Source organism: Ceratotherium simum, chromosome 21 (assembly GCF_057802395.1).
Source record: "Ceratotherium simum simum isolate JZ-2026a chromosome 21, ASM5780239v1, whole genome shotgun sequence".
NCBI lineage: Eukaryota > Metazoa > Chordata > Mammalia > Perissodactyla > Rhinocerotidae > Ceratotherium > Ceratotherium simum.
Window position 1 is genome coordinate 10,719,338 of NC_141920.1, and position 22,893 is coordinate 10,742,230.

Genomic DNA, 22,893 nt, shown 5'->3' on the forward strand with positions numbered 1-22,893 from the left:
TCCAGACCCCCGTGTAGAATGGTAGAGGCGCTGTAGTACCCAGCACCACCACACACAGCCGGAACCTGCTTGTGTGTTTCCGAGTCTAAATCTTCTTAAGTCAGTAAAAAAAAAATTGAAGTCAGAATTCTGTGGGGCCCCTTGGGTGTCTGTGAGGAACTCCAGCCCATGGAACCCAGTGTTTTCAACTAGAGCTGTGGGACCGATGGGTCCCACTGTCGCACCCTGGTGGAGGTGTTCATGGCTCACGGGGACCAGTTCTCCTGGTGGGCTGTGGGTTGCACCAACGGATGGCAGGCTCCCCTTTGTGCGTCATCCCACAGATTGGCCTGTTTGACCTGGAAGTGAACTGCCTCACGAAGATCCTGTTCGGCGCGTTGGTGGTGGTGTCGCTGGTCATGGTTGCCTTGCAGCACTTTGCTGGTCGCTGGTACCTGCAGATCATCCGCTTCCTCCTCTTGTTTTCCAACATCATTCCCATCAGGTAAGCGCAGCACGAGCTTGGGTCTGGCTGCGGTGACAGTTCTTCTCTTTCCTAGCTGGTCCCTTTGTAGCGTGATGACCAAGAGCAGTCGGGTCAGGATCGTGAGCCACTCTGTGGCCGTGGCAGTGGGAGGGCACGTTCCTCCCTGAGCCATCCTTCCTTGAATTACTCTCTGCTCAAGAGACCTTGCCTTGCCTTGCCCAGTCTATGCTAGGGAGGCCATTTAGAATTCACCTCACCTGCCAGCTCCAAGAGGTTGCTGGTGGCTGTTGGGAATGCTGTGTTGAGAAGGATTCTGAGCCTGGGTCTGGGCTCAAAGGGAAATAATATTGAGATTGATTAGCCGTGGAAAGTTGGTGGCACATGCCAATTGTTGGCCTGCTCATTTGGAGGCTGAATAAATGGCTTTAAAAAACGATATATGTAATAATAGACATGGTAGAAAAAAATGAAGATTCACAGTAGCAAAAGATTAAAATAAAAATCACCTCTAATCTCACAACTAAGTGATAATTGCTATTAATATTTTGGAATATATGTTTTTCTAGACTTCTTTCTATTTTAGAAAAAGGAGATTCTGCGCTACATAAAAATTTGCCTTTCCTTTTTTTTTTTTAACAGAGCAGTGTGTTGCATATAACTTTTTATATCAAATATACTTGTATTCCATCATTTATTAGAACTGCTCCAGTATATAGTCTATGTTTAATAATTTATTTAGTCCTGTTTTGTTGGATATTTATTTCTACTCTTTCCCCATGATAAATGATCAGTAAATAACTATTAAAATAAGCCATATCTTTTTTCCTGAAACTTTTAGTGCTTACAGTCTCTATTTTACACTCGACATATTGTCTCATATTTTGTCTTGCTCTTTTGTGTGTTTATATCATCCCAGCTAGAATTGGTCTTTTTCTGAGGACAGAGACTGTGGTTTTGGTGCAGCAGGCTGACTTAGCGCAGGAGGATTGAACACCAGCCAATGTGCTCTGCACGATGGTTTCAAAGAAGAAATAAGTCCGCTTTCTTGCTAGCAAAAATATGTTGGTGGTATAATGTTAAGTGAAATCGGAGACTTTAAAGTTCTATCTACAACATGATTGAAATTAGTGAATTGAACCTTCATATGGCCTGGGGCTAGCTGGTAAAATAGTAAGCAATTTGATTAGTTTATAGGATTATGAATGAATTTGGAGATTTTATTTTTTGCAATAAAATAGTATTTTAAATTGAGTAGAATACGTCCAATGGTATATTATTCAGCCTTAAAAAAGAAGGAAATTCTGACACGTGCTACAACATAGATGAACCCTGAAGATATTATGCTAAGTGAAATAAACCAGTCACAAAAGGACAAATCGTGTGTGATTCTACAACGTGTGTTACCTAGAGTAGTCAAATTCCTAGAGAAAGAGAGCAGAATGGTGGTTGCCAAGGCTGAGGGAAGAGGGGAAAGAGGAGATGTTGGTCGGTGGGTACAGAGTTTGGGTTTTGCATGATGAAGTTCTGGAGGTGGATGGGGGCAATGGTTGTACAACAATGTGAATGTACTTAATGCCGCTGAACCGTCCACTTAAAATGGTTTAAAAGGTAGATTTTATGTTATGTATATTTTACCACAATTTAAAAAAATGAATGTAGTATCAAAAATATATTAGCTCAGAGGAGCAGTAATTAAAAAAGGAAAAGTCAGACAAACAACTACCCCTGCGGTATTTTTGGTGACGTCAGTCCATAACAGAACAGCTTCACAAAATAGTGATTTGTTTAGCGAGTTATTTGGCTCTTGTTAGATCTGTGGATTCAGCCCCAGCAGTGTGCTTCTGCAGGGAGTGATCCTGGATGTTATGGCGCAGATGACGCGTGTGTAGAGTCCTTGTTGAGAAAAAGAGACGCAGGGAGCCTCGTGCCTATCCTGTTAAGCTGTTGCTCTGGTTTCCTGACTAGTTTGCGTGTCAACCTGGACATGGGCAAGATCGTGTACAGCTGGGTGATCCGAAGGGATTCGAAAATCCCCGGGACCGTGGTTCGTTCCAGCACGATTCCTGAGCAGCTGGGGAGGATTTCATACTTACTCACGGACAAGACAGGTGAGTGTCCTGGGGCCCTCCCGGGATTCAGGTGAGAAGGTGCGTGGATTCTCCTGGAGGAGTTAGAGATGTGTGCTGCTGCTCTCTGATTTTCTTCATCGTTTGATGAAGATTGATTATTTGGTGATGATGATGGTGGTGATAGCAGCAAAGCCTTACATAGTACTAATTATGTGCAAAGCACTGTTCTGGGTGTTTACGTTTAGTTACTCAGTTAATCCTCACCCGAACCTTGTGAGTTAGGTAGTATTTTTATCCCCATTTTACAGATGAGGAAATGAGGCACAGAGAGGTTAGCTGACTTGTCAGAAGCAGGCTTTGAGCTCACGTGGTCTGGCTTCAAGTCCTGACCCCATAACCACACCCCAAAATATTTCACTATTTAATGTCTGTCAAGTTATGCGATTATCTGGTGGTTAAGAGCAAGGATCGGGTGTGGGGAGACCTGGGTTTAGGCTTCATCTCTACCATTTAGCGACCATGGGATAAAACGGAATCTATTGCGAGGATCCGGAGTAGCTCACCGAAGCAGAGAAAAATTAGGTTTCAGGAAGGAGAGGAACCAGGATATGTTAGTGCCAGGACTCCTGAGATGGTCTCTGTAGGGCTCTGTCACTGGGGTGACTTGACTCTACTCATCTTCCATCCATCTGGATCCATCCCTCTGTCTGCTCAAGGCTCAGTTTCCTTCAAGATAGAATCTGATTGGCCTAATGTATGTCATGGGCCACCCTCCCAGCCAATGGAATGAGCCAGGCACCCTGATTGACACTTCCTCTGGACCATCCCAGGGAATGAGGGTGGCAATATCCCCATGGAAACCTAGGATGCCATTTTCAAAAGAAAGGGAATTGGATTCTGGGCCAACAGAATGCCACGGATGTCTACTCCAGCAGGGGCAGTCTGAAACTAGAGTGTTTTGTGTAGTAAACTCTCAAAAACTAACAGCTGTCATTACTGTTAATACAAGTTCCTGGATGTAGGCACAGTTACTCCTTTGTCTTGTTTCAGGAACTCTTACCCAGAATGAGATGGTTTTCAAACGGCTCCATCTAGGCACAGTGGCCTATGGCCTCGACTCAATGGATGAAGTTCAAAGCCACATATTTAGTATTTACACCCAGGTAAAGCTTTCTGTTTCAATATCCCAAATAATTCCTTTACATTTGTTAACACCTGTATTGAGATATGGCCAGCCCTGGTGATCTAGTGGTTAGGATTTGGCACTCTCACTGAGGCCCAGGTTTGTTTCCTGATCGGGGAACCACATCAGCATCTGTCAGTTAACACACTGTGGTGGCTGTGTGCTGCTGTGATGCTGAAAGCTATGCCATCAGTATTTCAAATGCCAGCAGGGCCTCCCATGGTGGACAGGTTTCAGCAGAGCTTCCAGACTAAGATAGATAAGGAAGAAAGACCTGGCCACCCACTCTGAAAAACTGGCCATGAAATCCCTGTGAATAGCAGCAGAGCTTTGTCTGATAGAGCCCTGGAAGATGAGAGGATGGTGCAAAACGACCGGGCAGGGTTCTGCTCTGCTGTACACAGGGTTGCTAGGAATTGGAAGTGACTTGACTGCATTAACAACAAAAAATATTGAGATATAATTCATAATACCACATGATTCACCCATTTCAAGTGTACAATTCAGTAGTTTTTGGTATATTCACAGAGTTGTGTAACCATCACTGCAATCAATTTTATCTTCATCACCCCAAAAAGAAACCCCATACCCACTAGCAGTCACTCCCCATTTCCCCCCACCCACCTCCCTTTCCAAACCCGTGGCAGCCACGAATCCTGGACATATTGAATAAAATTAGAGTTGAGGTTTTTCCCATCTTCATCCACAGGGTTAATCTGCTCTACTGAGATGCTTATGGACTTTGGGGAAAACCTAAGAGATAACTGTTTGCCCAGTAACTGGTGCCAGAAAGAGCTTTGAGAACCTATTGTGGTTGGTTTTACTTCAAGTTTATGAACTTGTTAATTTTTTCCTTTTCCCGGGTTATGACCCAAAGTAGCAATAATTAATGGTCTACTTGTGAAATGGTTATGATGTTACTGATTAGTTTCTCATCTGTATTCAACTCAGCAATCATGTAAAAGAAATTAATTTATCAGAGATGGCTTATACGTATGTGTTCCCACATTGGTTTTCCTAGAAAGTTTTTCCAAACCAGTCATTTTTCAGAGAAAGAAGTGACTGGTAAGTGTTCTAATATTCCTACAAAGTTAGACCAGTGGGTTGCCACCTTGGCGCCACCAGTCATCAGAATGACTGGTGATGTTTTAAAAACACAGCAAAAGGCATCGACTTGGGTCTGATACCCTAGAGATTCTGAGTCATTAAGATGAGCGGAGAGCCTGGGCTTCTATGCTTTAGAAGTAAGATGACACAACAGACAAACAAATCCCTTGGTAATTCTGAGGCACATCCAGGGCTAAGATGGACTACATTAGACCAGCTGTGTGGTATGACGCTTGTTTGGAGACAAGAAAATAAAGCAGCCATGTTTTTCTTAAATTTGTCAAAATAGCTAATGATTCCGTAGTCAGAAAGCCAGTTAAAAATGTGAAGGAAGTATTTCTGTATAAGGGTTAGAGATGGAATCCCTAAATACTTCGTGACACAGTTATATTCGACATTTAACTTCCTGAAACGTTCGATAGCAGGCACACTTGGATTTCCAGGGTATCTCCTGAAAATAGCAGAGCAGGGGATAGAGTGTGGAGGGGGGAGTGGATTTTGAATGGAGAACAGTTCCTTCCATCCATCTCATGTCGTCATCTACAGCCAGACATGAAACACGTGCAGTTCTTCTAGGCTCCCTGTGTAGGCATTACGGCTTGTCTCCAGCGGATCTGTAGAGCTTTTCCAAAGATGTATTTTTAGGACGACTAAAAAATCATGAGAAGTTCTTTGGACAAGGAGGAAAAGCCAGTCGGCCCCGGTTCCTCTCCCTCTCTCTGACCCATCTTCCTCTGCATAGTGATGTGGTGATGGTGTCTCCAGGGCTCTCTACTGGGCTCTGCATGTCACCCTCTGGGTGGTCCCCTCCTCCCCCAGCTTCCATCGCCCTGTGGCTGCTGATGGCTCCTGTGTCTGTGTCCCAACCTGGAGCTGTAGACTGGAGTACACCTGCATCTCCAACACGGCTGCTCGTGGATCGTGAGGACAGTGGACTCATGATCCCGACTTTCTTCCCTCATCCCCCACCCCTGCTTTCTTCCAGGGCTGCTTCTCTTAGTGAACGCCCCTCCGTTTACCCCATTGGCTCCATCCAAGGGTCTGAGAAATGCCCCTGCTTCCTGCCCCATCACCACCTGCCTTCAGTCCCAGGTCCGCTCCCTCCACGTCACCTGCATGGCCTTTTGTCTTCATCCCCCGTCACTCACTAGGCAGAAACTGCGCTCTCTGTTGCCTGGCTGTCTCCGCTGACCCCCCCGCCGCCCATCACGGTTTCCCTGCTTCTCTTCTCGCTCCTCTCCCAGGAGCTCAGGATCACCCGTGTGCTGTCAGCTCCCTCTCGGGGTCTGAGACTTCTGGCGTGGTCCAGGCGTGACCAGCCTCCTCTCCCACTCCCCTGTGCTGTTCACCCTCTCCTTCTGCTAACCCCGGTTATGCGGCTGCCTTCAGCGTTAGGGCAGGATGAGCTGCCTCATTTCTTTGTCCTGAAACAGACTCTTCCCTCTGAACCATCAACCCCGGTGCCTTCTGGGCTCCTCCTAAGGGGTTCGCCGTGTGGGTTGTCACGCTTATCAGTGCCTGGCTGAACACCTCTCCCACACGTAGCCCCCTTCCCAGCAATGCTAGCCTGCTGATGATTATATTAGACAGCTTAATAGCCGTGGTGTGTACCCCCAGCAAGAGACACACCCTTGCCCATTTTCGTGGTATTTTTAAGAGCTTGTGGTATTTGCAGAAGCCACCCCTTCCCAGGGTATTTGTGTAGTTCAGCTTTTATGGTCCATTTTTGGTTTAGCACAGATAACACTCTTTGTAAAATGCTAAAAGTCAGAAAACGATGTTTCTTACCATGAACTCTAACTCATAACGCTTCTTTAGCGGAAGCTCATAAATTGATTTGCCCACCCTGGCCTTGGGTTTAGAATAGCTGAGTGTTATGGGGTTAGGGTGTCTTGAGGCTGGTGAGAGCTCAGAATTCTAGTACATCCCCACCCCAGCGAGGCTGTGTGCATCCCTCTCTCATGACATCTAAAAATCGTGCGGTCAACACATGAATACTTTTGTGATGAGATGTATGAAGGCTTTCCCGTGTTGTAACGGCTTTATTGAGGTCTAATTTACATATGATAAAATCCAGCCGTGGTTAGTGTACAAGTCAATGATTTTTTTAGTAAATTTACAGAGTTGTGGAGCCATCACCACAATCCAATCTTAGACTTAGACTCCATCCACCACCCCAAAGAGATTCCCCTGAACCCATTACAGTCGTTCACCCGACTTTAGAGTTTAATAATAGGATTTTGTAACAGTCTTTGGTAAAGTACAGTGTTTGGAGCTCCTGGGTCCGATCACTTGGGACAGTGTCTGAATCTCAGAGTGGTGCCTGGACCCACAATAGTAACAGGTGAACCAGCTGCTTCCCAAGTACAGCCGAGTTGGAGAAGAGCTACAGTGGATCTGAGGGTCACCCTTATGTTTCAGAACATCAGTCTCTGAATCTGTGGACTCCGAAACAGAGTTTGCAAGATGAGCTGTTGGGACGCAGGAAGAAAAGATCAGAGCATCTGTTCACACTTCATTTTCCTCTTCCAAATTAAAGCAAAATTTAAACCTTACTAGATAGTATTGAGACTGACCCAGGGACCCTCACTCCATATATCAGACGAACATTTATCAGGGACAGTCCTTGAGGTGTCCTGTGGAAGGAGTTAGAATTCAACGATTGTTTATTTTCAGAATGTTGAAAGGTAGATTGCAGTTTATGAGTGTCCGGGGTGACTGGTTTTAGGGATGTTATTTAACTAAGGTAACCTCACAAAGAAGGCAGGTGGCTTTAAAAGATTCCTGCAGGGAAACTCCAGATTATTATTACAAGCCCAGTAAACCACAAGAAAATGGCCAACACATTATGAGAGAAAACCATTGCAGGCTCAGGACATGGGATGATTTTCCCTCTGACTTATTTATTGGTACCTTTAAAACAAAATAGAGATATAATTCACATACCATAAAGTTTACCCTTTAAAGTGTACAATTCAATGTTTTTTAGTGTATCCTCAATGTTGTGCAACCGTCACTACTACCCAATTTCAATACATTTTCATCACCCCAAAAAGAAACCCTGTGTTTCTTGGATTCCCATCCCTGCTCCTCACTCCCTCGGCCCCTGGCTACTACCAATCTGCTTTCTGTCTCTGAGGGTTTGCCTGTTCTGGATGTTTCATACAAAAATGGAATCATACAATGCCTTTTGCACCTGGCTTATTTCACATGGCATTGTGTCTTCAGGGTTCTCGCAGGTTGTAGTATGCATCAGCACTTGGTTCCCCTTTACGACTGGATAACAGACATGACACTTTGAAGTGTAATTTTACATCTGTAATTCTCAGCGTCCCTTACCCTGAGTAGATGATGTTATTTTGAGATAGTGGCTAATTCTGTGAAAAATGCTATTTTTCATTTTTATTATCTTTTCAGAATTTCATTTGGTTGTTTTATAATGCACAATACAGTATTTATACAAAGTTAAATGTATATAGGTGGAGAGTACTCAAAATTTTTTTCCTAATGTGTTATTTGCTCAAAATATTTTGAGACAACTGGTCTATATTACCTGGAATGTGTAGTGGTCTATTTTATTTTACTCCCCCTAGTAAGTGGAAATGTCTTTGTTTAACTCTTGTTAATATACGCATCTGAAAAACATATGAACAACTGTGGAAAATGGGAGCCTCACGATGTCCTGCTCCAGAGAAGACCGAGACCAGCACTTTTGTGTGTTGTTCTAGGCTGTTTTGTCCATGTAAATTCGTATTTTCCAAAAAACATAATTGACATTATTCCATGCGTTTTGATCTGTTCACTCTCATTTTTCACTTGATATTTTGTCTCCGATATCGTTTTAGGATTTGTTGTTAGAATTTACTGAGGTTTTCTTTTTCTTTTTCTTTTTAATAAGTTTGTTGGTGAATGTGTGAGTTTGTGGTTTATTTTCCTGCACCTGACATATGTGCACATGATGCATTCAGTTGGTCAATACTTATTGCATCCATGACAGTATTCTTCTCGTTTTCTGCATCCGTAGGAAACATAGATGAGCTTAAATTTATGGTTTCTCGAGGAAGAATTTTTATCTGCATGTTTTTCTCTGGGATACAGAGCTTACTTTGTGTTTTACTCATTTAAAAAATCTCTTAATACTTCTTTAGGATTCATTTTTTTTGCTGTGTAAAAAAATAATATAGATAAGTACAAAGAAAAAACATTGAAGTCACTTGTGTTCACATCACTCAGAGATAAGTAGTGTTAACTGCTTATAGTGCTGTACTATAGAATAGTAAATGTATCCTGGGTGTCTAAAATGCCAAACTATTGTTCTGTGTTTGTGTGTCTGGGGATGTGTGCTTTGTTTCTCTGTGTGTTTCTTTTTTTCTTTTCAACAAAAAGTCATCATATTTTCATAATTCTGTTTAACCCAAAGTTGAGCATCAGAATTGCATGTAAAGTTTTAAAATAGATACATATGTATGCCTGGGCCCAACTGCATTCTTCAGGTGTGGGGGGCCCAAGCATATATATATATTTCTTAAAATCTTTGTTGGTTATTCTGAGAAGCATTTCTAGTTAAGAACCACTGTTAGAATAACGCTATCCAACTTCCTTTGTTTTCCCTCATGTCAATGATTATGATCATTTTTAATGGTTTTGTGACAGAGCCGGGACTAAGGCAAGGAGCGTAAGGTATGTGCCTGGGGAGCAAAATTTAATGAGATGCCAAAAAAATGCAGTAGTCAAGATACATCATATTGTAATGCGATATTTAAAAAACTCAATGCAAAAATCCATGATGGGCGCGGTACTGAGAATTTAAATGGATAGGATCCCACTCGCACCAGCACAGCTCGGGAGGCTCCCCTTGGTCCTTGCCCTGGTTTTATAGTGTCAGTGGCTTTATATCCCAGTTCTCAGCGTTGGCGTAGTGACATACTGGGCTGGATGATTCTGTGTTGTGGGGGCTGTCCCGTGGTTGTAGGATGTTTAGCAGCATCCTTGCCCACTTCCGTCTAGATGCCTAGAGCATGCCTCCTCCCCCCCGGTTGTGACAACCGAAAATATCTCCAGGCACTGCCAGATGGTGGGCAGAATCACCCAAGTTGACAGCCCCTGTGTTCTATGGGGTTCAGTTTCAAGGAAGTGAAATTTGCTGCCTTTGTCAAGCTGGAAGATGTTACTGTTTAATAGTAAGCGTTGTATTTATTCAGTCGCTTAATCAGCCTGTAACTCGGTTGATCTCTTTGGAATTAGTAGCTCTGAGCATGTTTCTGTGGGGGCGGCCCTTTGAGGTTAATAAGTTATCAGCTTTGGGCTTTATTTGGGGGCTAAAGTGGGGCTATCGAAACAGAAATTCCTTCTTTTCTCTTTCATAGTGTGTTTTTACCTATCCATAGTTGCAATCCATCCATAATATCCATTAATATTATGAATGTTCCTAAATGGTGATGTTTTAATTGCATTGAGAAAGAAAATTGATATTCATGATGATTCAACATTTAACTTTTGTATTAATCTTTCCTGAAATACAGCCTGGAGTTCTCATTGGGAAATGCCCCTCCCAGGGATCGTTAATGGGAAATGGGGGCCTGTTTTTCATTGAGTCTCCGTGTCTCATCTGTTGGCTGGGATACTGTAGAATGACTCCACAGCATTACTTTATGGTGTGAGAGACCCACCCAAGGGCCCACGTCAGGGGCCTTCCTATATGGGGATCTTGATTCCTCTCCCAACTTCTGACCTCATGTGGACCTATTTTGCCCTCCCTCCTTAAAAGGACCAGTGGTTTCTCCCCAGGGCTAGAAGAATCGTAACCTGCCTCTGTGGCTACCACATCTGTTTTTATTTTCCCCTGGTATTTTTTAAGTCAGAAGAAATGTGTGTAGGTTAAAGGGCCTATGGGGAGGAGGCCAGAGATAAACACTGTACCTTGTGAAACTCTTCCAGATGGGGAATGTGGGGATGTTTGAAGACTGGGCCCAATACTAAGACTGGCTGAGCCCCTGGTAATTCCCAGTGCCTTCACGATATATGGGGATTTCCATTTGGTGTGTGCCTGAGCCTTTTATTTGAAAATTAAAAGAGAATTTCAGAATCAATAGTTATGACCCCTCTTCCCTGAAACATTGTAGTAGGAAAGAGGGATAAGTATTAATTTAAGAGAGAAACAGACGAGCCTGGAGACATTAAACCAGTCACCTGTGATGCTGGTCTGGGCTAATGACCTTCATCTTTTGATTCGTTGTCAGATGGTCTCCTGATCTGAAAGTAAGGTCTTTGCAAAAATCTTGGCTGTGTTGTTCTTTTTGCCTTGCTCTGGACTGGTTTCACCTGGAATACAAAACCCCAAAGTGCTGTGTTATCCCACATTCAAAACGTTAGTGGAAGTATTTGACTCCTGTAGACATGAAATCAGATCACTTAGAAAACCCAAAGGTTTGTGAAGGATGCCCTTAACTCGGCCTTTCATTCAAACCCACTGTTACTAAAACTTGCCAGCCAAAGCAATTACTTTGTCAAAGGTCTTGTTATTGCCCCTAATGTTAAGTAATAATTTGGTCCAGGTGCTGAGGAATGTGGGCAGAAATGAAGAAACACATCCGTGGCTAGAACATAAATTACAGAATTTAGGAAAAAACGTTCTTGATTAATCTCTCCAGTAGAGAGAACCTTGCTGTGAATCTTTAGTCCTTGTTATAATTTTAGAGTTAAATTCTTTATAATTAAAAGCACTTGGCAAATAATGATTCATTTAAACTGTAGTTCTGATTCATTACTCTAATTATTGTTACCATGCAGTGCCCTTTGGCCTGGAAGTGAAACTTGTGTCCTCTTGACACCAAAGGTTAACAGAGCAGGAAGCCCGAGCAGTGTGTGTGCCTGCGTGACCAGAATAATTTAGTAATTGTCTAATTACCTGCGGAGTCTAATGCCACTGCTAAAAATAGTATTAAAAAATTAAACGAAAGTCATTTTCTTGTTTCTCGTAACCCATCTGTTCTCTATTTTGGGCAATCATGTGTTCATGGGCATAAAAACACGATTCATTCTAAAGGATCAGATCGCTTCTCTTCTGTTGGATAAAATACATTTTTAATGGAATGTAGCATCCAGTAAGTCCATAAACATCTCTAGCTTCTGGGACTCAGTTAGCTGTGGAGGCAGGAAGACCATTGCAGGAAGTCCTTTTGTCCAAAACTGTGATTTAAAACCTGAAACTGATGTTGGTCAATTTGATGTTTATTTCTTCTTGAAAATGGAAAAAAAAAAATTCAGGTCAAGTCAGGACTCCCCACCATGGCCTTAGGAATATTAAGTTGTTCGTTTGTTCAGCAAATATCTATCGCATGCCAGGCACTGCCCTGGGTGCTAGGAATACAATGATGAGTAACAGTGCAGACAGGCTCTCTGTTCCCATGGAGAATCGTCAGGTAAACAAGCCAATTTTAGATAGCAAAGACAGTAACACAGAGTAATGTGGAAGCGTGACTTCTAGTGGGGAGAGCCAGTGGGGCAGCATGAATTGAGGGGCTCAGGGAAGGCCTCTCTCAGGAGGCAACATTTGAATTGAGACCTGAATAATGAGATGGAGTGAGCCAACCCTGCAGAGATCTGGGAAATGGTGTTCCAGGCAGAGGGCACAGCAAATGCAAAGGCCCTGAGGCAAGAAGGAGCTTGGCAGTGTTCAAAGTACAGAAAGGCCAGCGTGGCTAGAACAGAGTGAATGAGGAGGAAGATGGCAGGGAGGGCCCCGTGGACCATGGGAGGGCATCTGAGTTTTATTTGACACTGAGCTGTGCACTGCTAACAAGTGGTCTTTTTCCAGTGATCTTAGTTTTTTATTATATTTCAAGGCAATAGAGTCCTTTCTCCAAAGGTAGGCCTTCCTGGCACCTGATGTGTCGCACAGGTAGGAATGGGGCTGCCTGCCCTCCACAATTGTTGGTGCTGAGCGGGTTTCTTGGGATTCCTGCTATCCAGGTGTGCAGCGTGGGTTGAATGCCACCCCTAGCCCACTCCTGTCACTTACAGGAAGCTGAGGCCCAGAGAGCAGATGTGACTTGCTCGAAGTCACACAGCTGTTCACAGCCCATCCAGGAATAAAGCTCAGATTTCTTAACCTTCAGTACTCTTTACCAGGTTGCTTGAAACCATTTTCCCGAGACTTAACCCACGAGGAGGCCCTTAGGAGGCCCGGCCATGTGTTGAAAGGTATGAACGAAGGCACGGATGAGGGCCGTGTAAGCAACAGAACTGCTTCTTAGACTAGTTAGGGTCTGAAGTCACAGTGGGAGGCAAAAACTGAGCACGTCTAAAATTGATCTTGAAAATCTGCTCAAGTGGAGGGCTCAGTACCCTCTTGCTGTGAGTTCCTCTGGCCAGGCCTCCTCCGGGTGGTTCTGATGTGCCTCGCTGGGCCTGCCCTGGGTGCTTGTTTCCCCGTAGAGCACCAGTTGCAGTCATTGCCTTCTGTTTTAAACCAAGAAGAATGTACGTTTGAAGCAGTGGTTCTAAGCCGGGGATGGGTTTGGCTTCTGTGGGACATTTGGCAACATCTGAAGAAATTTTTGGTCTCTTGTTGCAACTTGGGGATCCTTCTGGCATCTGGTGGGTGGAGGCCAGATATGCTGCTAAACATCCTCCAGTGCACAGGACGGCCCCGCAACAGAGTGGTCCTCCCCACATGTCAGTGGTGCCGAGGTTGAGAAGCCTGGTCTAAAACACCAGGGTCACTTCCACCGTAGTGGGGCCCTCACTGTGTCAGAGGGGAGGCCCCCCACACCACCCAAAGAAGACAGATGCATGTGTTCACAGGTAGAATCGCCCACATTCACTAAGTTGTAGTTTTTCCCTCTATTTCACAATTTTTTGGCCAACCTAAGTGATTGGATCCCTGAAAATTGCATGCCGTTCATTGCAGCGTCACTGTAGATCTGCCTGAGTTACGTGTGTGAGAGCAGTGGAAAGAACAGTGGTGGTTCTCCACCTGCTGATTCTTCCACACTCTCGAGACCCCTCTGTGTCTCTGGTCATCTTCCTCGTGTGTTTCCCTTCCTCTAGCAATCCCAGGACCCGCCTGCTCAGAAGGGCCCCACGCTCACCACCAAGGTCCGGCGGACCATGAGCAGCCGTGTACACGAAGCGGTGAAGGCCATCGCGCTCTGCCACAACGTGACCCCCGTGTACGAGTCCAACGGTGTGACCGACCAGGCCGAGGCCGAGAAGCAGTACGAGGACTCCTGCCGCGTGTACCAGGCGTCCAGCCCGGACGAGGTAAACCCTGGGCAGGTGCAGCGAGGGGCACAGAGACGCCCCGCCTCTTTTCCACGTGCTCGAGGTGGGGTTCCCAAGGAAGCCGGCTGTCAGGGCAGACGGGAGCCAGGATGACGCAGGGCCCTAGGGAAACAAGTTTTCCAATGAGGGCAGGACTTGGTCTCCCTCTGATCTGAGAGATGTCCTGAGTTAGGAAAGAGCAGGAGCTCTCGTTTGTAATTCATATGGCCAGCATGTAAGGGGCACAACATCCCATTTAAAACACATCCCTTTTCAAAAACATAACAGCTTTATTAAGATGTAATCCACGTACCATACAATCATCCATTTAACATACACAATGTTTAGTGTTTTCCTGGAGTTATGCAACCATTACCACGATTAGTTTTAGAACATTTTCATCACCCCAAAAGGAAGCACGCCATGCCCATATTCCCCTAAATTCCCTCCCTCCCTCCCCCTAACCCCAGGCGACCACTATGCTACTTTCTGTCTCTGTAGATTAGCCTATTCTGGATGTTTCATACACATGGAAACATACAAATATGTGACCTTTTGTGTCTGGCTTCTTTCACTTAGCGTGTGTTTTCAAGATTCATCCATGTAGAAGCATGTATCAACACTTCAGACCTTTTATGGATGAATGATACTGTTGTGTGGATAATAGTATGTTATGTTTATCCATTCATCAGTTGATGGACATTTAGATTGTTTCTATCTTTTTTTGCTATTATGGATAGTGCTGCTGTGAACATTTGTGTCCAAGCTTTTAAGTGGACATATGTTTTCCTTTCTCTTGGTATATATATAGGAGTAGAATTGCTGGATCATATGGTAACTCGCTATTTAACCTTTTGAGGAACTGCCAGACTGTTTTCTAAAGTGGCTGCATCATTTTACGTTCCCACCGGCAACGTATGAGGGTTCCAATTTCTCCACATCTTTGCCAACACTTGTAATTGTCGGTCCTTTTCATTCTAGCCATCCTAGTGAGTGAGAAGTGGAATCTCGTGTTTTGATTTGCGTTTCCCTGATGGCTAATGATGTTGAGCATCTTTTCATGTGCTTGTTGGCTATTTGTGTGTCTTCTTTGGAGACATGTCTGTCAGTTTCCTTTGCCCACTTTTAATTGTGTTATGTCTTTTTATTATGGAGTTGTAAGATTTCTTTATATGTTCTAGATAAAAGTCCTTTCTCAGATTTATGACTTCCAAATATTTTCTCCCATTTTGAAGGCTATCATTTTACTTTCTTGATGGTGTCTTTTGAAACACAAGTTTTTAATTTTGATGAAGTCCGATAAGCCACATATTTTAAGTTGCTGTTCATATCTAAGCACATTCTCTTGTTAAAACCAAAAGGATTCGTTTGATTCCATGTTCAAGAGCATAGGGCCTGGTAGCACAGTTTTTCCTTTAATATTTTCTGTAACAAGCCCCTAATTGCTTCCTTTTTTGAGTGTGTACAACAGGAACGCCCTCTGCGTGTGTGTGGGCGGAGAACTTGCCCAGCATGAAAATAGTATCGTGTCCTTTGTCCCTCTGATTGAGTGTAATTCAGACGCAGGCGTGTGTTTCACCAATCTATTAACATTTTGGTCTTTTTCTTTCCAGCTTATTTCCCTCCTCCTTCCTTCCCTCCTTCCTGTCTGATTGATTATGAAAACAATTTTTATTCATTGTAGAAACTTTGGAAATTTCAGAAGACTTGAAAGAAGAAAATGGGTCGGTTTCATGAATGGTAACAGTAGGTAACCTTCCTCGAGCGGGTGGTGAGCGTCAGGTTCCATTGGGAGTGCTTTCTGTGTGTTATCTCATTTAACTTCCCAGCAACTAAGAGGCACTGTTATCATCCCCGTTTTCAGAAGAGAAAAGTCAAGGACAGAGAGCCTAAAGTGCCTGGATTTTTTTAAACTTTTTTATTTCGAAATAATTTCAGACTTAGAGGAAAGTTGTAAAATTCGTACCAAGCATTCCCCTTTATCGAAACTTCTCTCAGATTCCTCACATCTTAACACCTTTCCACGTCTGCTTTATCATCCTTTCTCTTCCCTTTGAAGAGTAGGCTTCAGGCATGATCCCTTATTATTCCTAAATATTTTACTTCTTTTTCTAAAAAACAGGGACGTTTATCAGAAACAAGAAATTAACGTTGATACAGTATTATTATCTAACCTGCAGATCTTATTGAACATCAGCTGTCTCACTTACTTCTTTACAAAACAAAAAAAAAAACATTTTCCCCAGACCAGGATCCAGTCCAGGAGCACACACTGCATTCAGTTGTCACGCCTCTTAATTCTCTCGTAATCTGGAACAGTTCCTCAGCTTTCCTCGACTTTTCACGGCCTTGACACTTTTGAGGAATACAGGCCAATTATTTTGTAGGACATCCCTCAGTTTGGGTCTGTCTGACATTTTCTTACGGCGTAGACTCAGGTTACGTGTTGTTGGCACCGTCCTCCTCTGCGTGTGTTATCAGGAGGCACGAGATGCACATGGCGGCCTGTCCTGCTTTTGGAGACGTGGACTTTGGTCACTTAGCTAAGGTGGTGTCTCCCAGGTTTCTTCATGGTACTGTTGCCATTTTCTCTTGCTAATTAATCTTCTAGCACAGCCCCCTAAGTGACGGGGCCAGGGTTTTAACCCAGGGAGTTTGTTTTCAGAGCCTAAACTCTTAATCATTTTACTAAACCATTTTTCAAAAGCCACTATGTATTAATTTTTATTAATTTGATAAGTAGCCTTCCACTATCTTTTCATGTATTTTTTTCTTAAAGAAATGAGAATTTTAATATAGGTATGGTTTCATATCCTCCTTTTTTTACTTAACATTTTCTCATGCCTGTTTCCTGATTTTCTTGAGTATCATTAAAAACCAGTTTTTCAGAATCACTTCATATGTATGTACTCTAATATCCTGAACTGTTCTCATGTTATTGGAATTTAGGTCATTTCTAATTTTTAGCAACAGTGTTTATAAACATTTGCAATAAGCTTCCTTACACCTGTTATTCCTAGAAATGGTGTGATTGGCTTGATTAATTCAGCAGGTGTTTCTGAGCGCCTGCGATGGACGAGGCGCTGCGGAGCTAACATTACACAAGGCAGCAGCCCATCCCCTAGGGAGGGAGCAAGAGTGAGGCATTTGAGCCCATGAGTCTTGGGATCGCAGCTCTGCACCTGGGCCGACTCCTTATCCTTGCTGTGCCTCCATGCGTCTGTGACACGGGACCCACAAGAGGGTGTTGTGAGGCCCTTAGTAGGCGGTCCATAAATCCTGTGGGTCACACTGAGTGAAGATTTTTTTTTTTTTTTTTTTAAAGATTTTATTTATTTATTTTTCCCCCAAAGCCCCAGTACATAGTTGTCTGTCATAGCTGCACATCCTTCTAGTTGCTGTATGTGGGATGCGGCCTCAGCATGGCTGGAGGAGTGGTGCCTCGGTGCGCACCCGGGATCCGAACCCGGGCCGCCGGCAGCGGAGAGCACGCACTTAACCGCTAAGCCACGGGGCCGGCCCTGAGTGAAGATTTTTAAGGCTCATGATGTGAATAACCAGAGTGCTTCCCAGAATTTTTTTTAACCATTTTCCTCTTCCACCAATGTTACGGAGACTCTCAATTACTACTTTTTTGTTCATTTTAAGGAAGAGAGAGGGGGCTTCTCTGGTAGATGAAGTGTTTTAAAGGTCTGGACTAATCTGAGAATACCAGTGAGCCAGTGGTGAATGGTGGTTGGGGAATCGCACAAGGAGAATCTTTTCCAGAGTTCAGAAATGAAGGGACGCTCAGGAGTGTCTTTCCCCGTCCAGTTTCTTCTTTCTCTTTTTTTGGGCAATGGAACGTGTCCCCTGGGAGACAACTCCTTCCAGTCTGCTTGTTGTTTGTGGAACGGCTCAAGCTGTGATGCCCAGTTCATCCGTAATCCTGGACATTTGAACCAGGCGTTTTAGGTGAAAAAGCTTGCAGTCCTTGGCCAAATTCTGAGATGGGAGTTGTGTGCAGAGAGAGAGAGAGAGACGAGGGAGGAAGGATGGGTACGGTGATCCTGCTGGTCTACTTGGTCTTGTTGTAGTGACCAAAATTCGTCATCATTTCTTCACCAGGTTGTCTACTTGGTCTCACTTTTCCATTTGGGCATGGGAGGACGATGCCTCTGAATGGTAGCTGCAAGAAAGGACCAGATTGTTGGTAGTTGTGAACTGGGAACCAGTAGCTTTTGGGTATTTGATGGAATTTGAATTTGAACAAGTTCCCGATGGTGGCATCTGATGAACACCTCTACCTCTGAGCTGCGAATACCCTATTGGCTGTTGACATGTGTATGTGGAGGTCTTTAATGCCTGTTCCACCCCTCTGTTCCCACTGAATTCTGATATATTTGTTTTAGGGCTGTGCAAAGATTTTTCCATGAGGGTAAATCTTTCAAGGAATGCTTTGTGCTTCTCAGTTGCTTTTCCTCAAAGTGAATAGTTGTTTTTATCTCTTCTGTCCACTAAGTGCACTCAGATTCAGGTTTGTCTTGTTTTTCTAAGATTCTGAGTAATGATTGAAAAAAAAAAAGATATTTTGGCCTTTGATGTCTTCACAGAGGTCAGCGTTACCGTACTGATATCTTTCTTTTTCTCACAACTTTATTATTTTTTATTGCACACTTATTTCATGTTTATGTGAAAATATAGATAAAAAAAGAAAAAAAGTAAGTCATAATCCTACTAACTAAAGGTGTAACCACTGTTAATATTTTACTGACCAGCCTTCTAAACTATTTCAAAAGATGTGTACCACAAAATACAGATCTGTTTATATAAATACGCCATGTGACAGAAGGTTGGCTAAATCTAGTTCCAAGGAAATCTTTCAGAAAGCCTTACTGTTTCCAGATCCCGTGGGATTCCACATAGACATGGCTGGGTCTAGAATCCTCCCTTTGAAATTCTATATCAATAAAACATTGCTGGTCTAGGCAAGGTCAGAGTATGGAATACGTATTAGAAAGAAGCCAGTATTCATTTTACTTTGGAGCTGCCCAAGTAATTTCTACCAGTTGGCCTAGGATTCATTTCCTGTAAGAGAAAGCAGGATTTCCTAAATTTGTTTCCTGTGCACATTCCTCTCTGGAAGCCTTGAAGTGTCTTTATTCAGCTCTCGGTTACAGCCCGAGGGGCGCTGGCCCTCCCTGTCACCGTACAGTAACTCCCAGGGAAAATGAACTAGATATGATCTGGCCAGAGGAGTGCTCAGATGCTCGAGGAGGCAGGTTTCAGCCCAGACAGCTGTCCATCATTGCCAGGATATTTGGCAGTGTTGGAGGTGGGGTACAGTGAGAGAGGGTGGTGACACAATTTTTAACATGCTTGTTTCTTGGTGTAACTAGTCAAGGAAGTGCTCTCCTACGAGCAGGTGGAATCAACCCTATGACTCGTTTATTTGTGTTTTCCATGAATTCTTTCATATGAAAAACTTTTTAAGCTTTTAAAAATCACGAGCGAGAAATGTCCTCATTACAGGAAGAGTAGAAATTGTAGATTCAAAAAAAAGTTGATAAACGTAACCTATAATTCTCAGCGCCTAGCAATAGCTACTGTTTATGTTCTGGTATAGATTTTCCCAAAATTTATGCATATGTATAGAAGCATAATTGTATGTTTCTGTAGTACAGAATCATACTGCTGTCCAGGGAAGGGAGGAAGGGGAAGTGATACGGTTGTATGGTTTTCATATTCCTGTAGGATTTGTGTGTGCAGGTGTGTATATGTGTTTGTGTGCACATATGTGCACACGTATGTGTGTGCATGTGTATGGACATGCATGGTGTGTGCGACAGTATGAATGGAAGTTTCTTGATATATTCGGCCCTGCCTTGAATAGCTCAATGATTTCAGAGCCGTTAATTGCAAGTTCTAGGTAATGTATAGAATGTTCTGTGTGTCTGCCCCGTGCTCATGGCGCAGAGTGAGAAGTCTGTCCCCCTCCTCCTCTGAGACCTCCAGTCTCTAACAGGCCTCGTCTCCCAGACCTCTTCCTCTGAGCTACCCACTGTTAGCAACATCTGAGCATCCTTGCAGAGATCATTCATTGCATATATTAGAATTTTCCTCACTCTTTAGTTGTTAACCCATTTTCAAAATTTAAATGCACAATTATAAATTGTAGAGTTTTGCACCTTGCCTTTCGTAACTCATCTTTTTAGAGCATGTCAGGGTGTGGAGCATCGCTGTGTTGCGACATCAGCTGGGGGCTGAGTTTTACTGAAATGCTGGGTTGCCATGTGTTCCTCTAGTCTCTTGATGGCATAAATGAAAGTCTGCATTTCAAGACCCTCCTTTCCACTAACTCTCATGAAAGATGAAGGCATCACGCTGCCCCTCCTCCACCCCCGGTGCAGTTGGTGGTCGTGTTTAACTTCCAAGGTCTGACTCAAGTAGCTCTGTGATTTTAGGCTGAACTCAGCCTCCTCGTGGATAGAGAGGGACTGATAGCCCTGAGCTCACGGGCCCTTAGAGGAGAGGGAGCAGTGGGGACAGCAGTGTACTGACAGCAGTGAGAAATGGCCACCTGTTGACTACGTGCTCTGTGCGGACACCGTGCCGTGGGCGTCCCTTACGACCCAGAGTTACTATGATTGTGCCTGTTTTCTGGATGGGTGTAGATTGGCTAAGGAATGTTCCCAAGGTCACATGTCTGGCAAGATTAAAACCAGGCAGCCCACGTCACAGGCTGGACTCGGAACCCCAAAGAACCGTGTCCCCGCCCGTGGGATGATGGCTTGAAAGTGCTTTGTAAACTCAAACTGCTACGGAGGGTTAACTCCCTGTATTTGGGGAACTCGGGGCTGATACTGGGTGAGGTTCCAGACTGTCTGATTATTCTTACCTGTGCCAGTCCCCTTGAGTGGCCTGTTCTGAGCCAGCGTTGAGAGTCTGTGTTCTTCCAAGCTCATTGGGACATTTTTTTTTTTGTCCCTTCCCTCTTTTCTCATCAAGTTTGGTGATAATAAGCCTTCTTCTACCAGACCCTAGAAGCCTACCTTCAGAGTGTCTTGCCTTCATCGTCCATCTCTCCAGGATCCTGCCCTTAGAAAGGAAAACCAAGAAGAGTGTGTTTCTCCTCTAGTCCACCGTAACCCTGAAACAGGCCCTCGCAAGTGGCCATGAGAGGTGGACCAGGCGCTGCGCGAGTGGGTCTCTCCTCCTGGCAGCCGAGTCAATAGATGGAGAGCATCCTGCCTCCATTTGGAATGTCCAGGTGCTGAGAGGAATACAGACAGGGGTGATGTAAAAATGCAATGAAGATACAGCTAATCTAGAAGGAGATTTTATCTTTAGTTTTCCCTCGAATTATAAGAGTAACATAAGCTTGTTACAGAAAAAGTAAAAAATTAGAGGGAAAAAACCTGCAAAAACATTCTGATGTTTCTTCCTGTCTCTCTCCTATACATATAATTTAAATGTTTAGTGTCATTCCACATCCATCTTGGTTTGATCACTTAGTAATATATTGTATTATCCCTTTCCAGTAACCATCAATGATGAGATTTTTAGTGGCTGCACTATATTCTGTGGCTTAGATACACACAGGTTATTTCTTCTGTCTCCCAAGCGTCACTTTTAGGTGGTCTCCACTTTTGGCCGTTGTAAGTAATGTCGTGATAGCAGCCTCGTGTTCAGTCTCTCTGTGCGTCTCTGAGCGTGTATGGAAAAGGCACAGCTCATTTTGTGTTTTCTTAGCCCTTTTGTAGGGAGTGAGGGTAAACGTCAGTGGGGACAGATGAGCATGTGGCTTTGAGGGGGGCCTGTGATCTCACAGTCCTTCTGCAGCCGTGAGGTTTCTTCTCCATGACCGTGTTCACGTCTCAGGTGTGTGTGGGTCCCCGAAATGCCTCCTTGTTCCCTGAGCCTCATCTCCAGGAGCTTGGCCAATGCCAGCATTCAGACGCGTGCACAAGTGAGCGGGGAGTGTTGAGTCAGAAAGATTTAGGAGCCTGGTGGGCCTTTACCATCACGTCGCCACGCCCTCGGACCCGAGGGTGAGGTCAGAGAACAGAGGTCGGGAACTTAAGGAAAAAGTCCTCCATCAGTGTTATTTATTAACCACCAGGCTAGAGTCTTGAAATAGGGTTTGGTTGCTCAGAAGACGGGGGCTGTGTAAGGCAGGACCAGAGTGTTTTAGGGACACTGCGGAAAACTGTCAAATGAGCCTTCCTAGGTGTCAGCTCATCTGTGGGCCACAGGTGCATGAGTTCTGTCCCATATCATCTTAGCACTGACCCAGAGTGGACTTAAGTGAATGGTCATTTCTAAATGGCTAAATTTTTATGGAGATGATACCATTCTTTCTTCTCAAATAGTAATTTTTATCCGAGTTAAGTGATAGGAGGCTGCATTTCAGGTACGGGATCAAGGAAATTTGGATCAGGGAGCGGCCTTTTATTCCACCATCTTGTCCACTAATTCTTAAACATGACAGGCTGTATTTTGTTTGCTCCATGCTTTGTTAAAAAAAAAATCTGCAGCAATAATTGAAAATCACTTAACATTATATAAAAATCAGCTTCTCTTGAGAAAAATCAGATTTGGAAATAATGGGCCCAATTTCTACCTGGCAGCGGTTAGCCGAGCTGGGTGGCTGCTGCCTCAGTTTACCCCTGGCCCCTACGTGGCCTGCCCTTTTCCTGTCTGCTACCTGCCCAACCCGTTGGCATTCGAACGTGGAACCACCCTGTGGCGCATTGTTGAATCCATTTCCTAATTAAGTAAAGAATACCTTAGGTCTGTGGATCGATTTATAGTCTTGAAAGCCT

The 22,893-nt window shown here is 44.0% G+C and overlaps 1 protein-coding gene across 2 annotated transcripts in view; it reads left to right on the top strand.

Annotated features, from left to right (window-relative positions):
- The window catches only part of ATP9A (ATPase phospholipid transporting 9A), a 125,617-nt gene that overhangs the window by 67,638 nt on the left and 35,086 nt on the right, over positions 1-22,893 (top strand). For both annotated transcript variants that reach the window (XM_087445113.1, XM_014787332.2), the window contains exons 11-14: positions 324-484; positions 2,432-2,574; positions 3,586-3,698; positions 13,877-14,089. In XM_087445113.1, coding sequence (XP_087301239.1) covers positions 324-484; positions 2,432-2,574; positions 3,586-3,698; positions 13,877-14,089 — 630 coding nt within the window. The remainder of the gene's footprint in view (positions 1-323; positions 485-2,431; positions 2,575-3,585; positions 3,699-13,876; positions 14,090-22,893) is intronic.